The 17,702-nt window shown below is 44.1% G+C and overlaps 1 protein-coding gene across 1 annotated transcript in view; it reads left to right on the forward strand.

Annotated features, from left to right (window-relative positions):
* Positions 1-2,558: 2,558 nt before the first annotated feature.
* The window catches only part of LOC142814290 (colorectal mutant cancer protein-like), a 40,498-nt gene continuing 25,354 nt past the window's right edge, over positions 2,559-17,702 (forward strand). The window contains exons 1-12 of the mRNA XM_075892857.1: positions 2,559-3,079; positions 5,161-5,405; positions 6,635-6,783; positions 6,873-7,129; positions 8,605-8,714; positions 8,864-9,006; positions 9,377-9,613; positions 10,294-10,488; positions 11,397-11,558; positions 11,686-11,908; positions 12,771-12,948; positions 13,672-13,903. Coding sequence (XP_075748972.1) covers positions 2,955-3,079; positions 5,161-5,405; positions 6,635-6,783; positions 6,873-7,129; positions 8,605-8,714; positions 8,864-9,006; positions 9,377-9,613; positions 10,294-10,488; positions 11,397-11,558; positions 11,686-11,908; positions 12,771-12,948; positions 13,672-13,903 — 2,256 coding nt within the window. The 5' untranslated portion in view covers positions 2,559-2,954. The remainder of the gene's footprint in view (positions 3,080-5,160; positions 5,406-6,634; positions 6,784-6,872; positions 7,130-8,604; positions 8,715-8,863; positions 9,007-9,376; positions 9,614-10,293; positions 10,489-11,396; positions 11,559-11,685; positions 11,909-12,770; positions 12,949-13,671; positions 13,904-17,702) is intronic.

Here is a 17,702-nt window from a genome sequence, read left to right on the forward strand (position 1 = left end):
CTGAATCCGAGTTCCTGACTGATGCTCTCAGCGGGACAGAACCGATGAAAGTAGTCGGCGATTAAAAGGAGGAGGCAGCCTTCTTAAGTGAAGAGGCAATACTGATCGTCATGCGGGTTTGAAAGCTTCTGTTGACTACCAAGAATTAACGGTTCGGTGTTATGTGAGAGATCGAGGCCTAGGTGCCGTTCTATGTCAGGACGACAGTGGTAACAAGCAAAGCTGCGCTTTACTTGAGCCAGAATTTGGGCTCTCGTGAGATAACGTACTGCGCTTCAGGAAATGAATCCGCTTGCCTTGTGTAGGCCATTGATCAGTTGCAGCGTTATCTCGGAGGTGCTAAATTTAAATTAGATACAGACCATTGTCCCATTGGCTGCAAACCGTGACATCAAAGAACAGTCGCCTTGTGAGGCGGAGCTTGATTCTTCTAAAATATCATTTTGACATTAGGTAAAAAAAAGGGCAAATTGAATGGTAACGCTGACGCGCTCAGCCGCTTTTTCTAAGCCATTCTGGGGTGCTCTTTATGTATCAAAATTGTTACTTTAGTTTTTTTTTTTCGTGCATCTTATATAAATTTGTAAGGTAGCACGTCTGGTTTTTCAGCTCAAGTGAGTCCTGAGAGTTTTGAGTGTGAGCTTCTGTTAAAGCTAGTAATTAAAATTGGTTTGCTATCCCTCTTTTGGCTTGGTTTGTTCGAAGGGGGCCGAGTGCTTGCTTGTACATGTGGTCGAGTATCAGAGATGCTGACGAAGATTCGGCGATCACCCGGACCATGCCACAAGCGAAGGCCAGTTCTTGCCATTAAACTACTGACCCTTTCGTCGTCCCTGCGAGCAGCAGTGTTGACCGCTGCCCTCCGTGACTCATCTGGCGAGGGGAAGCTGTTACGACCGCCATCGGTAGGCGCCATGCTGTCGCTGAGAAGCGTAGCCGGGCCGCGTTCCCACGCCTGGAACCCAGGTTTTCTTGGAACCAGCGTCGAGAGCTGACGGGGGAGCGGCGCTCTTTTAATCCTCAAACAAGTAGCCGACTCGCCGAATGCCTATGCCCGCCAGGTATTGTCCCTGCTAGCCGGCGGATGAGACGTCATGTCGCCACAAAGCTGTAAGCCGTTCCAGAGGGGACAACAAAGACAGCGTATTCCTTTGAAAAAACGGCGACCGCCGCCACAAAGTGCCCTGCTAATTGAGCGGACAGATTGGCGGACCAGACATGTCCGAAGCTTGGGACCCCTCGACCAGAGACATACACGACGAGCAAGAGCCTCTCTGGCGCCACCTTTCAGTGCAGTGATCTCGACTCAAAATTGGATGTTCACGTGCGCCGTGCCTGCTCGTACCTTTCACCTGTTGTGTGTGTGTGATTGGTGTTCCCCGCAAGAAGGAGGAGCCCGACAGGGCTTATAAGGACGCCGCCGAGTGCGGGACGTCGCTCTGAACCAAGTAAAGGTTCAACCACCACGTTCGTAGTTTGTGAGGCTCTGAACTGTGTAGCGGTTCAACCACCACGTTCGTGGTTTGCGAACTCTTAACCTCATGCTGTAAATATTTGTAATTAGTGCCATAAACCTGTTTGTTTTTCGTATCCCCATCTTGTAAGCGGTCGTTTCCTCAACCCGAGGCTACACCACGCTACCACAGCACCCCGGGATCACAACAACTGGTGATCAACGGTGGGATCACAACAACACCAAGAGCGGGGCACACGGAAACCATGAGCATACGGGAATTGATGCCATGTCATCATTTTCATTTTACCATGTGGTATTTATATGATCATTATTTCGTCACATAGGCCAGTACCAAAATAGGTACATCTCAAGCTAGCTAAGCTGCCACTAACGCACCATATAACCATGGCATTTCTGCGATGCCATGCGTGACATGCATGTCATGTGAATCATGCCGTTCATGACAAGTATGACATGATCTTCGATATAATTAAGACCTGGCATTTATGTTTTTCATGCAGTCATGTTATGCCATACCATTTTTACGGTCAGGAGAACCTAATGTCGTAAATGAATAGACAAGTTAGTGCACAGCAGAGCAGGTATGTAGGCAGGTAGGTGAAGGTAAGTGAGATAAGGTAAAGTAGGTAAGGAAAGTAGGTAGGTAGGTAAGGAAAGTAGGTGGGTAGGTAGGTAGGTAGGTAAGGAAAGTAGGTAGGTAGGTTGGTAAGGAAAATAGGTAGGTAGGTAGGTAGGTAGGTAGATAGGTAGGTAGGTAGGCAGGCAGGCAAATATTTCGCATCTAAAACCAGCCCTTATTAAAATTCCGCTTCTTTTTTTCAACTCATAACGAACAGAAACACAAAATCACCCAGCACGCACTCGGATTTCTATAAATGTGCATGTGTTGGTAAACTGAAAAGTCACACGCGGCGAGTGCAAGGAGCAAATCAATTGTATAAAAAAAAAACTATGTCCAAGACATTACTTAAAAGTGTGCGCGTCAAGCCAGTTAGAGCTACTTACTACCGCGAGCTGATTGCTCGCTTTCTCTTTATTTTGTTAACTATTCAAGTAGAGCAAACTTTTCTTAGCGCAAAGTTTCGGCCACGTTCATCCCCAGCTACGCGCTATTTAGCGTCGCCGTAGCACAATGGTCTGGCAACACAAGTTACTGTTTCGGGAGGGGAAATGTGTTGTGTTTTCATATCAATGTAATTTCGGTCTCAACCTTTGGGCCGAGCTGATTATTGTTTATCTTTCACACTTTCGCGCCTGAAGTCACGACGTTTTCGATCGCTAGAATATACAACAGCTAGAGTCGGTCATGCGGCAAGTAGCTACGGAAGTATCTTGCGCGCACCGAGCTATCCGTGCGATATGGCATCGCCGGAGAGGGCCCGTCGGCCTAATGTAAACAACCGACGTCCTGTTCTGTGAGCTTCGGATCGCTGCTGGAACTACGAGTCGAAACTTTTACGGCGGCCCATGGGTGTAAATGCACATGGCCAGTGACGTGAACAGTGAATCTAGTGGGAGTGATTCCGGCTCAACTCCGGAAGAAGAGCGCATCCGACGACTCTTCCAGACTTGCGATGGCAACGGGGATGGATACATTGACAGGCTAGTGAAGCTCTGATCGCTTTTCTAGCTGCAGTTCCGCTGAACTTGTCTGAGATTTGTCACGAATAGGCCAAGTCCCGGGTCAAAATCATTGTAGTTCATTAAATAGAATACGCTGCGGATATGTAGATCGAAGGGCGTTAAATGGTTTCAAACGCCACCAGTCGCCGAAATGTTCCTTAACAGCGAATAAATTTGCAGATATCTTTTCCCCTCTCTCTTTAGTTTACCCCAAAGTGTAGATGACGGTTCGTATAGTTTCCATGCTCCCATAACACTGTTAGGAAGCTTCTAACGCGTGTTAAGTGCGCGAAATTTATGCCGATGAGCCAGTTCGCATTAAGGCTATCACAGCAAATTGCAGAGACTTCAGCTAATTATTTCATCAGCACTATTAAGGGTGCATTCCTTGATGTACCCCGCATAAAAAAGTGTCCTTTCGAATGGTGGTTATTCTGATCACGCCTTGTTGGCATAGATCGGCAAAACTTGTGCTCACACAGACTCGTGAAGTATATTTTGCGCTTAAGGCTCACTCGGACGCACCAGTATTGACCCGGACTCGCTCGGACTCAAACTCACTAAAACATTTTTGATCTGGACACACTCAGACACACGGCTTAATCTGGGTCTGAGTGAGTCCTAGAAAGTCCACTTGTGGGTCTGTTAGCCTAGAATCAGCTTTTTCGACCACGGTGTTGACGCTCTGTAACACCAATAGCTCATGTAATCTGTGCTCTCCTTGGCGCCTTTTGATAAAGTACCATTGAATACGCGTTTATGTGCTCACACAGTAAGGTCATGTTTCTTAAAAAAACATGACAACAAAAGATATATTTATCAATTACTTTCCTGGAAGAATTATCAAAGAGGTGGTCAAAGCACCCCCCCCCCCTAATAATTTGTGCCTCTGATCAATAAATATCAAAATGAAGTATGAACAACACTGCTTTGGAAAACATGCGAGTAGATGTGAGTATATATAAATGTGAATCCAAGTAAGGCTGACAGTAATGCTGAAGATGAGTAGATAAAAGTTTCATAGGTCAGCAAAAAAAAAAAAGTGGAACTCGCAGTCACTCAAGAAATTTATCTTGCGCTTTGGACTCACACCGACTCAGAGCCGCCAAAATTTTGGTGAGCCAAACTCACTTGTACTCACACTCTTGAAAATTTCCTTCAACCGGGCTCACTCGGATACATATTCACCAACATATTACTTATCCAAGCTCACTCAAACTCTCAGCTCTATTTCAGTCTGAATGAGTCTACTCGTGAGTGAGTTCACCGACCAAAGCCTGTTGGCGAGTTGCACTCTGTGCTTGAACACTAAAGGCTGGAAAACAGTCCAGAAAATATTTATGAAGCATCACTTTCTCATATTTCCCTTGCAAGATGATTGACTAAACAGGTAATATAAGTGCAGGTTAAATGAACAATAGGAGCTTGTATACTTCATTCCCATTTCTCCTAAAACTGTTGAAAGGATTCAATACATCGATTGCCTACAGCGTACGTGTCTAGTACCAATACATGCGTCATATGTGGGCTCAACAATTGCCCCTTCTTATGATGTGATCCATTTCTCAATAATAGGTACACAGATACCAAGATTTAGTGTATTTATGTTTTTATGCAGGAATGTCACCTCAATGTTTTTTATTTTTCTTCTGCCTCAAGTATCATAATAAAAGAAAATTTTGCTTCAATTAATTTTTTGTAGCTGCAGCCAACTACTTAGTTCTTGCATCTGCAGCAGATGCTTGCCATCTACTGTGGACATGGCCTGTGTACGATGACCAAACGGTGAAAGTGCACTTGGTTCTGTGAAGTTGATAAGTGCACAATCTAATGATTAGGGACCATGGCTTTTACACTGCACATTATCTTACAAGTCACGCTTTAAGTATCTGCATGAAACAGACCTCGGATGTAATTTTATTCCAATAGTATGCCACTTGTAAACCTTATTGAACTTGGAAAATTATGCGTACCCTTGGAAGTTTAGCGCAGCAGTACCGATCGACAGAGTGATCTTCTTAACATGCCGTCTTTTTTTTTTTCTTGTCACGACAACTTAGCCAAGACCTGTTGGCAGTGTGCCGTCAGCTGAACCTTGAGCACAGTGTCGCTGAGCTAATGGAAGAGCTTGGAGCTGATGAAGATGGGCGCATCTCATACGCTGTGTTCCTTCGAAGCCGCATGCAACTCATGGGCGAGATCAAAGCCCTCACACATCAGGAAGAGGAAAAGGCGCTGGAACACTGCCCCACTACATCAGCGCAGGCTTCGTGTTCCTGGAAGGCCGGAAGTGATGCTAGTCAAGGTACGGTGCTAATATATGTTGATGCCAACAGAAATCTTGACAGATATAATGTGAATATACTTCTATAAACCAGTGCGTGCCATTGAGAAAGAGCATCTTCTCCATAACATCAAAGAGTTTTAGTGGTGGGTACCTAACCATTGAGTTATTTTGTACTTTTCCTGTGGGCTGCTGGTGAACTGAAGAATGCAAGGCACTTGGCACCTCAAGCACTTGGGGGCCACAACACTAACTTTCTCATTTTCAGAAATACTGTTTGTAAGACAATGCATGATGATTCAGTTTCATTAAGCAAAAATAGGGACTTTAAGCTAAATGTTGCATATAGTAGTGTAGCCCTGAGTACTAGCAATGAAGTCTGAACACATTTTCTTTTAAGCTTGTGTTGTCTGAAATTTTAATTCATTAATGAAAATTATGTGTGATAAATCCATTTACTGTAAATGGACTGACAACTAGCCAGAACGTGTCACAAGACACTGTTTGAAGTGAAAATACTGTGAATTATCGTGACAAAATTGAGTACCGTACTCTTTTTCTATATGTAAGTTGCACTTAAAATTCACAAAAATCAGTACATCGTGTCGCTTGGTGACAAGCCTTGGCACTGCACAGATGAGTAGTTCGGATTGCTATACCTAGGAATACTGTCATTAGGTTCATCACAATTCCTGCTGAAAAATTATGATCTATATATTATTTGGCATTCTTGCTTTGTTCTGCCTCTTACTGCGAAGTAAAAGGTGATGACACTGAGAAGTGGTGCTTCCTTCACGGGAACTATTGAAACCAAGTCCATCTGTGGCACATGCTCCCAGTGTCCATACATGCAGTGAACCACAGCACACAAACACAAACTGCTATAGCACTCATGTACTGCTGTTTGCAGCATGTGTTGTGTGTACGACTTATTCAGCACTGCAGATCGAAAAGTTTTGATCCCAGATGTTTCACAGTGTTTTTTGCCTTGCCACTCCATGACTAAACCCTCTGACTAGTAAACTTTCTATTTAACTACAGAAAACAGGCACCATAAAAAGTGGTCATCAGCCCCTTTAAATATTTTTCTTGGGTCTCATTTGAAGCGATTATATCAAGCCATCAAGCCAAGTGGTTTCAAGGATGGGCATAGTCCTTTGATTCTATATTGCAACAATTCACAGCACATTTCCTTTTATTCTGCCTTAAGAAATTGTCAATTATATTTTACTGTTCCGTGGTTGCCGCAGGAGCGCTGTCCGAACGGCATGAAAGTTGGGAGTTCGACTCTGGCACCAGAGACTTGAGCCCAGAGCCTAACACACTACAAAGGTTGATGGAGGCTTCTGGGGGACCCATACCCAGCAACACTACCGACTTGCTTGAACTGGCAAATAAAGTGAGCGAACAAGCTTTTCAGTACCTAACATAACGTTCCAACATGTTGGGATTTTTTCGCTCATAACACTGCACTTCCTTTCCCACCAGTTACACTTGGCTGCTATATCATCGCTGAAAAACGAGGTGTACGACCTCGCCGGTCGGCTGCAACAAGTGTCCCAGGAGAAAGATGCTCTGGAGAGGAAGCTGAGTAAGCGGCAGCTCCAACGCATGCAGGTTGCCCGAGACCAAGAAGACCGGCTAGAGCAGCAAGCGCAGCGTTACGAGGAGCGCATCACAGAGCTCCACAGCGTCATTGCCGAACTCTCCAAAAAGCTTGACATCCAGAGAGCTGCAGTGATCAAGTCAGTATCTGTCTCCTTTGGCTGTGCGCTCATTTCACTCACGCTTTTTCTTTTAGGTGCGAGGCACCTTTGGAGATTGGCTTGTCAATGCCTAATGACCTCACTGTGTGTCATGTAGCCACAATTTATCATAAACGGTATGCGTTGCAAAAATTGGGTACATCGCGCTACTCGCCACCAGTCTTCTAAAAATGTAGAAGGCAACAGTGGCCCAACAAGTAGTCGATGGCCTAGAAGAACTTTTCCCTACATGCCATAAGGCATGTAGGACAGAAGGAGGAAAAAATAAAAGCCCCTGTCATTGGGAAAGCTGCATTCAGACACTGTTTCCTAATGACATTGGTCGAGTGGAAACACTCTTCACTACATTCTCAGTTTCAGGCTTGGTACCACTAGTGCCTGATCAAACAGATCTTTCTCAACACACTGCATACATCACCCCTCCCCAGGTTTCACGTTAGTGGAGCACCCTCCCCAGTTTTTTTTGTTTGTATACTTTAATCAGGTTCCTCTAATAGTGAGCAGGCTTAACGTACTAATAAAGTACGTTGTGGTCGCCGCTTATTGTAGCTCTATTTTAGTAACTGCTTAGTATGCACGATTGTTCTATATAACCACGTCATGTTGCGATAAATCTGGTCTCTCGTAATAGTGTTGGCTCCGGTCTATGCATCCGAGTCAAAATCATGCCGATACGAACTGAAGATGGTAGAAATGAAAGTATGTGCATCACTTAGCCCTAAAGTGTCCAATTTCAATCCACAAGTGAAATTGGACTCCTATATTTACCACAAGTACACTCATCACTGGACAGTGGGAACAACAATAATCATGAGTCAGAAATACATGGACATCACTGAAATACCAGTTGACTCTGGCTTCAGATTACCTGGACATTGCTAAGTTCAATTACAGTGTGCTTATCTTGTTTGTCTGTATATGCACGTAGCTGCACTGAGCCATAAGTGAGGTACAACCAAACTCTAGCATGCTTGTGTGTTTGTAGCCTAATGTAACACAGAAAATTTGTGCATTAATTAAGCTTGGTATACAAATGAATGAAGGTTCAGTTGTAAAAAGCATTATCTTGGAAACATTATCAGCACTAATGTGATTTCCAATTGGAGTTTCGGACTTTACATTTCTTGGAGTGGTAATCGCAAAGTGAGAAAGGTAATGAGGAATGTGATCCTGGAGGCGTGATAACGGGCATGTCAACTTGCTCTGACACCGCCAATAATGAAGGGATTTAAAAAAATGCCTCCCTTATACGTTTCGTAATGAAGCCTGAAGTACGGCTGTCTTATTTACATATAAGGCTCATAAAACACACATACAGATTTCGTTACACTTGTGTACATCTTCACTGACATCTATTCATCCATGGTGCCTGTTCAAAACAATGCCGTGATTGACACAACGAGTCATTACATTATGTAAACAATTATGCTATCAATTTATGCTTTCCCATCTAGGGAAGAAGATGAGTACAGTCAACAGTCGGGAGATGAATCAAGAATCAGCGATGTCCTGAGCCACTGCACAAGCAACGAAAACTTAGCTACGGAGTCCATCAGCGACAAAGGTAGCCGCTGCATCTTGCTTTATGGACTTATACTTTTTCATGTTTTTTTGTTGTCTTCGGTGATACTTTTACAGCGCATGTTGCTTGCACTGGTAGAAAGGCAGAAGACCCCCATTTTTTTTCTCATCTTTTCTTCTGTTTAATTTCAGACAACGAATCACCGCCAGAGTTCACTGATGTTATTTCCGGAAAGTGTGCCACCACGGAAGTGGTCATGCCGGTGCAAGCTCACGAAGGAGAAGATACCAGTAGTGGCCTTGGAGACAATGAAAGTTTCGACGAGAAGCCCCAGGTATGGCAGTGATGCCCCCAGAAATACCCGCATGTTTGTGTGTTCAGCCTTTGTGCAAGGCTTATACCAATCTTACTGTAGCGCACTGGGGATGACAGTAAAAAGTGGAGAAAGACGTGCATCCTAAGAACCCCAGGTGGTGAATGTTAAATACAGTCCTCCACTGAAGCTCAATGAAGTCTCAATGGTGTTTTGGAATGTTAAACCTCGCAAAGGAATCGATTAATCGTACAAATTTCTCCACAAGGGCCGAGCCACGACAGTGTCATTATCTGCTTGCACGTCTGAACAGTTGCGTCCTCCCTGTTGCTGACCAGTAGTTTCAGCAATGAGTTGGTCCTGCTGCATGCTTGCAAACGTCCTTGTGCAGGGCTTTCGAAGTAGCAGTAGCAGCCACGGAGTACGGGGTGGTCACGTGACAAGCGTGGAGCACCGTGCCACATCGTGCCAGAGCCTACAGGCATCTCAGATGCAGGAGGAAATGGCGGCCCTGCGGTCGCAGAATGTGAGTCTTCAGGAGCGGCTAGCACGCCAGGAAGCAGACTTGCAGAGGGCAAGGGCTGCTACGGCTGCGCTACGTGAGGACAGGGACCGCTTCCAGCGCAAGGCGAGTTTTTATTTTCGTGTCCGACAAACAACAACTTCGTGCAGAACTGAGCATCGACCCTGCCCACTTTTGATTTGTGCCTCACTGATTTTTTTTGCTCAAGAGCAAATAGCTGCATTCATGTAAATTCACGTAGTAGTGAGGGTCTTCTGTTGCCTTGGCACCATTCATCTCCATTGTCACAAATCCCGCAATATCCCAAAGGGCTGTTCTGTTTCTTGAAGCTTTCTGAACGAACATTGCTGGTCCGATGGTAGAGCAAACCTTTGTCTCTTAGCACAACGGTTTGACACTGTAGCGATCAGGCCAGATTTGCACAGATGCTTCCCGTGCGTCATCTCCAGGTATCATTTTAAGACAAGAATGTGGTGCCATGTCACATAGCATGTGTGCTCTAGAGAATCATCAAATAAATTATAGCAGGTGCATTCGACTTGCATAGTTCTTTTGTAGCTTGTAGAATTAGAACATAGTGGCTGAATAATGAAGGAATTATAGAGGTTTTCTGAATGTGCTGTTGCATCGCAGCACTCAAACATTTTAACTAGGAAATAGAAAACATTTCACTCTGTAGCATATGTAGTAGAACGTAATAATGCAAGCTTTCGCCTGTGAATGGGTAGTAATTGAAGAGAAGTTTGCAAAACTGACCCCGAAGTTTCAACTGCCAACTTCCTCAGGTCCGTGACCTCCAGCAACGTGTAGCCGCGAGTCCCCAGAGTAGCTGCAATCAGATTCCAGGTGGCAGCGCATCCCCATTAACTGAGCAGGCAGCGCAACCTGTGGCCAAGATGGCTGAGCGTGTCCGATTGCGCAAGACGGAACCCCCTGCTTCACCGAGGCTTATTCTTGGATCAGAGATGGCAAACCTAGGGGTGAGTAGAGTCTGCAGTATTTGAAATGGTCACATTTCTACCTTTAAAAGCCACTGGTCAACTGGATAGACACAACATGGAAGACAGTTACTGACCGATTATTCAGATGGCTTTAGACCAGCTGCCATTTGTCCCGTGCATCACCCTAGGCTTCCAACAGTGCTCTGTCCTCTGCCTGCATGACCATGTGCTAATTGTGTCATCATCATCATGGCCAGAAAGAACAATGCCTTTATTTCTGAACATTGCCAGCATCTAGTTAAAGTTGAAAGTATCTAGCCTAGTCTAACCAGTTGTCACATTCTCCATGCGAACTGTTGGACTAGCCTAGCCAAGTTGAGCAGCTGAGATGTAAGACTGCAGCTACGTTTGTCGTGCATTTTTACTTGTTCAGTGTTTTTTTTTAACGGGCTAATTAAATAGCAATACATAAGTGATGACCATTTAATTTGTGCATTATTATGTCACGTACCGAGCAGTCAACAGAGCTTTGTCAAGCGACAAATGAAAACGTAGGGTGTTTCTGTCAGACGAGCTCCCAAAGAGAGGCATGCATCATCTCTCGGCGAGCGACAGTGAAGCTCGAAAATCTAATGGGAACGCATATTGGGTCGAGCAAGATGGCCACTACTAATGGTGACTATTGTAATCATCGATGTGGGGTGTTCTAGTTCGCACGGTGAGCACTGTCCTCACATTGCTGCGCTGGTCAAGGAGGCTGGACACCATACACAACACATGTGCAAAAAAAAAATCAAGGTAAGTTCAAGAGAGTCAACAGCCAGTTGCCTGTTGGCTCTTTTGACAACAACAAGCAACAGACAGCATTGCTAGGCGTTGGACAAATCAGTGAGAGAAATAGTAGCCAGCTGCTGTATTGATCTGTGTGTGCGGCGCCCTTTATGCAGATCTCCAGCAGCAAGGTAGCTGAACAGCTCGTGCAACAGCTGCAAGAAGAGGCACACACCCAGGAAGCCATTGCTGCCCAGCGGCTCTGCTCTTCGGGTTCTCCCCTTCCCGAGGGCCGTGTACGGGAATTTGAAGTGGAGATAGAGCGTCTAAGCAGCAAGGTATGTGAGTGTGTGCTAATGTGTGCTCGGCATTGGGCAACCACATTCTATGGCCATGTGACACATGTACAAGTTACCATGGAACTTCATTTAGTCGCGAAACTCATGCACTGTGTGTTATTTCAAGGTGGAGCACCTCCGATGTCAGAACGACCTCCTTCAGTTGGCATTGGAGGAGAGCCGAGGCCAGTGCGACCGGCTCAGTGTACTCCTGGGAAAGCACGAATCAAACCAGACCGCATTGCAACTGGCCCTGGCCTGTAGCGATCGAGCTCTAGAGGCATTTGATGCGTTGTTGGCTTTAGCTGACACCGGTCGACCTATGGCAAACTACAGAGCAGCCTCTCCTTGTGAGTAGTTTTTCGCATTGCAAAGTCGCGACAATAAATGAAAATTGGCAGGCTGTGGTGACTAATTAACTACGGCATCGCACTGCTAGAGAGTCATGAAAACAAATACCCACCGCAGTGGCCACATATAAAATGAAGCTGAAATACAAAACCCAACCATTGTACTAACAAAAACTGAGTATTTGAGGAGTATTTCAGCCATACAGTTATCATAACCTGCTTTGCATACTTTCATTGCATTATCACTTCAGTGCCGGCACTTCCTGGTCACAAACGGTGTGTGCAATATCACTGTGACTTAGCATTCCTCAAAGAAAAGTGGCAAGAGCCAAATATTCAAGAAAAAAAATGCAAGCAGGCCAGATAACAATTATAGTTGTGTGGCAAGAATCCAGTCCCTCCCACTGTGGCATTCTTTATAACTAGATGTTGATTTTTATGAAGAAAGCTCTGGAATCCTAAAATTCAATTTTGTTCCCAGCCATCTCCCAGCTGATTCAAGTGACTATTCTCAAAACAACGCTTTATCATTCAAGAGAAGTTCAGAATGGCAACAAATAACAATGCTTACAAGTCATCTCGCATTTAGGAAAACCAATTGTCTTGAGAAAATTCAACGAAAGAGCTCACTGGTGCACGTATTTGTGTGCTTTCTAATATGGAAGACCTCAGTTATTTTGCATGCTATGTTATTTCTCTGTGGAAAATGGAAGTGAAATGCCACAAGAAATGGAAAGGTGGTGACCGATGTTACAGTCGTTACCAAAGTACTAATGGTGATAAAGTGATTGGAGATGCTCTCTTAGGCAATTATATGAAGATCAATTGGGCCTGCGTAAAGCAAGTTTTGAACTTTTTTCAGTGGAGGAAGAAGAGATGATGTGTCGCGCACAAGAAGAGCGACGGCTAGCCGAGGGTCTAGCCCGGCAAGTCCTTCACCGGCTTGATCGACATTGTGGGGGTGCCTTGGCAGTGACCTCACCAGGATGTGTAGCAGCCAGCCCCTGGGAGGACCTGTCCTCCCACAGCCACACAACCAGGTATCTCTTTCTCTTGCACTTTCATCCAACAGTAGGCCCCTTGTAATGCTTTTTCTCTCAAACACATTACATTAAAAGTCTAATATTAATTCATCTCTGGTGGCTGTATGTCAATAGAGAACAGAGTATAAAAAAGTTAACGTAGTGAGCGTCTTCTGCAAGAACCTCTGTTGGCCTAAATATGTTTACCCTTCAACCTGGAACTAGTGTTTTAATGAAAAGGCTTGGGTAGTCACAGAAGCCACACAAATGCTTAAAGAATGCAAAAACATGTCTGATTAGATATTAATGTTATGAAAAAAAAAACACACATGAAACTCAGTTTAGTATATTTTGGTACATTGTTTATGGAAAAAAAAAACACAGTTGAAACTCAGTCCAGTATATTTTGGTACATTGTATGCACAGTTCCCCACGGTATAAATTACATAAAAAATATTATTTTCAAATTACTACAATTGTTGAAGCCACACAATGATTGTATGTTTTGAGTTGAATGTTTCACAGCATTTGCAGAACCTAGAGGTCCCTGGCTGTTCCTGTGCTATTGTACCAAATGTTAAAAAGAAATACTTGAAGAACCGAGGTATTTGGATAAAACAAGTGTTGTGAAACCACGACAAAAGTTCACACTAGCATGAACATCACTTCTCTTTAGCACTTTGGCAAACTTAGGCAGCATGTGTGTTCGCTACTGATGTTTTCCTGTCTTTTTTCCCGCAGCACAACCAGTTCAACTTCTAGCAGCTGTGATGGCGGTGAGCTGACCAAGATGGAGGAGCAGCGTCTCCGGGAGCATCTGGTGCAGCTACGCGAAGAGCGCGCAGCATTGAGAGCCACACTGCTGGAACTTGAGAGTGTGCACATAGAACCGCGCGGTGCCACGACCCTCTTGGACGCCCACAAACTTGACCTTGAGAATGCTGTGCTCATGCAAGAACTTATGGCCATCAAGGTCAGTCTTCTGGAAATCCAAATCTACTGGTCCATTCTGTTAGTGATGTTAATGCAATTGTGAAAAAAAAAATAAATCAGTCAGTCTATGTTCTACTTGCGGACTGCACAGTCAGGAAATTTAGTCTCCCATGACGGCCAGGACAGTGAAGAAGTTTGGAGTGGTAAAGGGGGGAGGGGGGCTATTTGAAGAAAATTTCAGCTAACGCTGCCAAATGAAAGAGTGTTTTTCGCTCGTCTTGTACATTAGCCACTTCTGAAGGAGATGAAGTGTGAAAAAACCAAGAAACGTATCAATACCAACCTCCAAAATGACAGAATTATGGATGCTGATTTTTAAATGTCGGTATGGATTTTAAATGTCGGTTATGATTTAACATATGGTTACCTCATTGGGTGCCTCATAAGCAAATGCTCGTAACCAGTAACGTCTGTGTAGCTCAGAAACATGTACTCTTATGGAAAAGAAAAATGAGACAGACACAGACATGTGTGCGCCAAGCCACAAGTAAAAGGTCTGCAGAATGCGTGTTCAGGAGCCTCGATGATATTGATATTGATGATATTGTAGCAGGCACATTAGACAATGGGAGGAACGCCTGCTTATCCATATTTGCAGCTTTTCTTAACCATAATTGAAGCTTAATCTTCCTCTCCTTTCACTTTCAGCCTACTTCTATGCACTGTTTGTTTCGTGCAATGTTGTCCATTGCAATATCTAGCACCAAAAGGAGGCGAGGTTGTTTACCAAGAAGTGTAAACACATGGAAGCCTTGAAGTTCATAATAAGGTGGTTGATGCATTTGAGTGATCATAAGTAACAATATTATCACCGTTATTTTACGTAGTGTGATTTGTTCGTGCTTCTTCAAAGAGCGCAGACACAAAAATTTTGCATCTTGCTTCTTCTGCTGCAATATGTAGCTGAGGACTTGCATATCACGGCTGGAAAGCTCTCTTCTTTGAACGCACGATGTTTAATCATTTGGGAAGAACTTTATACCACCTGGTTGCAGTTGTGCTTTCAGAGAGCGCGAGTGAGACGGGACCTAGACTACAGGTTTTCCCACTCGCTTTAATCCAAGTGCCAGCTTAAATAATCTGCATGCCATGGAAATAATCTGAGTGCCGAGCTATTTAATCCTTGTGCCAAACATTTAATCCAAGCGCCAACATATTTAATTCAAGCACCAACTCACTCAGGCCGCGTGCCATTGAGTTTAATCCAAGTGCCACCGTGTTTAATCCAGTTGCCAACGACTTTAATTCAGGTGCCAGTCAGTTTAATCCATGCACAAAAACCAGAATACGGGGCGTAAAAACGGCACTGCAATTGAAATGCAGTTCCTACAGTTTAAAAGACAATAGTCGAAGAATAGAATAAAATCTTATAATTTGTATTCGCCGATAGTATTCGTGGAAAAAAAAAAGTTACTGCCGTGGTTTGCTTGAGCTGTGTTTGGAGTGCTTATACTTTGCTATGTGCAAGTTTGTATAATGAGTGCTTGGCCCAGGTGAAATAATTTTAATGAAAACGAAAAAAAAATGCAGGAACATATTACTGGATATTTTACAGTGCAATGAAATTCAGTGTCCGTCACTAAAGCTCATAATTGGCTCTGGCACATACTACAACATTACATGACTAGGACAGGTCATGTAATGCGAAGGACAGACTATGTTTATTGGAGTGCCGGAATGCATGCCAGGATATTGAAAACCTGGCTGTGGGAAGTGATGGGTCAAAGGCAGCTACATAATCAAGAAATTAGGAGGGCATCGTGCAGCACTGTGAATTAGAGATAATTCCAAAATGCTTTTGTCCTACAGTGCACATAAAACGTAAACTGATCATCCTGACGTGGCAATGGAAGTTTTATCTTACAATAGCGTTTGCTCTTATCTTTTCATTGAAACAAAGTTAAATGTCTCCAATAATACGAACAGTACTGATTGTTCGTTAAGCTTGGTAGTTTCGTGACGTACTTGACCAACGCGATGAAACGAACACAGAGGAAACAAAACGATAATAACACGCAATTGACCTTGGGCCCAGCTTTCTTTTTTTTTCTGTACGTGTTTTTTTACACGGCATTATGCCTCTCATCGCACATCGCACATTGGAAGCTTGCGGATTCAGTGCAATCACTAAATTATTTGTTCTGTCCCCCCCTCCCCCCTCTCACTCTCTACACACACACACACACACACACACACACACACACACACACACACACACACACACACACACACACACACATATATATATATATATATATATATATATATATATATATATATATATATATATATATATATATATGGAAAACAAAAGCACTTTCTACTAATTATTCAAGAAATGCAACATAGGCACAGGTGAACGTATTTATTAAAACAGAACTGTCTCATAGGGCTTGGAGACGGACGTTCACAAGTCATCTTGTGAACGTCCGTCTGGCAGGCGCTTAATGTAATGGAGGGAGTTAGCCAAGGCTGCCTGTCCTGCTCGAGCGTGAGCAGGTGCATAATCAAAAAGGAATACAGCTTCGGTATTTGGCTCATCACGTTCTACGCGGGCCGAAACATCGCTGAGGAAATCATTAAAAACAACCCAATGAACTTTGTCCACCACAGTCCAGTGAATAACTCCATTTGCGGACATGCATGCTATAATGTTCAAGTTCACTCCCTTTGTTATTGTGGTCATGTGCACAGCTGGTTGTCCTTTAGCTGCCCCGCCAAATTTCCTGGAACACCAGATATTGAAGCTAGTCTCATCGAAATAGAAGCGGCAAACACGCGGTCCATCAGACTGCAGCCATTGGGCGTACAGCATGCGGCTGTGCTTGATAACGTCACGGTTGCGATCTGTAGGCCTCTGTGTCACGAGCTTCATCGAGTAGTAGTGGGCATTCAGCAAGCGATCGACTGTGCTTGCACTTATTGTTACTCCTGGCATTTCTTCTTCCAGGGCCTCCTTTATTAGCTTTAATTAATTTATTCATTGTTTTCGTCGACAATTCGTCTCAAAGCACTCACGATGTCATCTGCAAACTTCCTTTTTGAACCCCCACTATGCTTCAATCTTTCTCTGTCGGTAGCGGCAATCTATCTTGCTGTTTTAATGTTGATGCCAAGAGCGTCGGCCAGTTGCTTTAAGTCACCGCCACGCCTGTAGACGTGCACAATCCTAGCCCTGTCGACCACCGATACTCTGCTGTTTTTTCGACGAGGTTCATCGGGGTTCTTAAAGTGTGGTCCTCGTTTGCATCCAGTCATGACTTCAAGCAAACTCTCTCTTCGTCTGCAAATGTGCCTGTATGAAAACACACGTTTCAAGCAAACACGCTTCAGCTATACACTAAGCGTCGTCTGTTACATGAAAACAGGAGTATCTCCTTTGATGCTTTCATAACAACCTATTTCCACATGAACCCGATTAAATGCAAGTTAAGTGGTTATTTCTGATTTCAAGAACGAATGAATAACATCTGTCGGTCACTGTTCTCACTGGGCTGAGCAGACGAATGCGTTAGCCTCAGCGAAAAAGTAGCCAAATGCCGTCTGCTAAGCAGACGACACTAATGTATGCATATGCGATGGTGTAGATGGTTAGCCGGAATGAAGCAGTAGCGATGAAATAAAGACTAGCATAGACTCAATGAGCAAATACATTTAAGTACCCATAAATGCAATTACTACCCACTCACTATTTTATTTTGAAGCTATGGCACCAAAACACCAAAGTAGCACTGCGCACTTCATTTCGTAAGCGCTACCATGTATAGCCGAGGGAAAGG

This window comes from Rhipicephalus microplus, chromosome 4 (assembly GCF_043290135.1).
Source record: "Rhipicephalus microplus isolate Deutch F79 chromosome 4, USDA_Rmic, whole genome shotgun sequence".
NCBI lineage: Eukaryota > Metazoa > Arthropoda > Arachnida > Ixodida > Ixodidae > Rhipicephalus > Rhipicephalus microplus.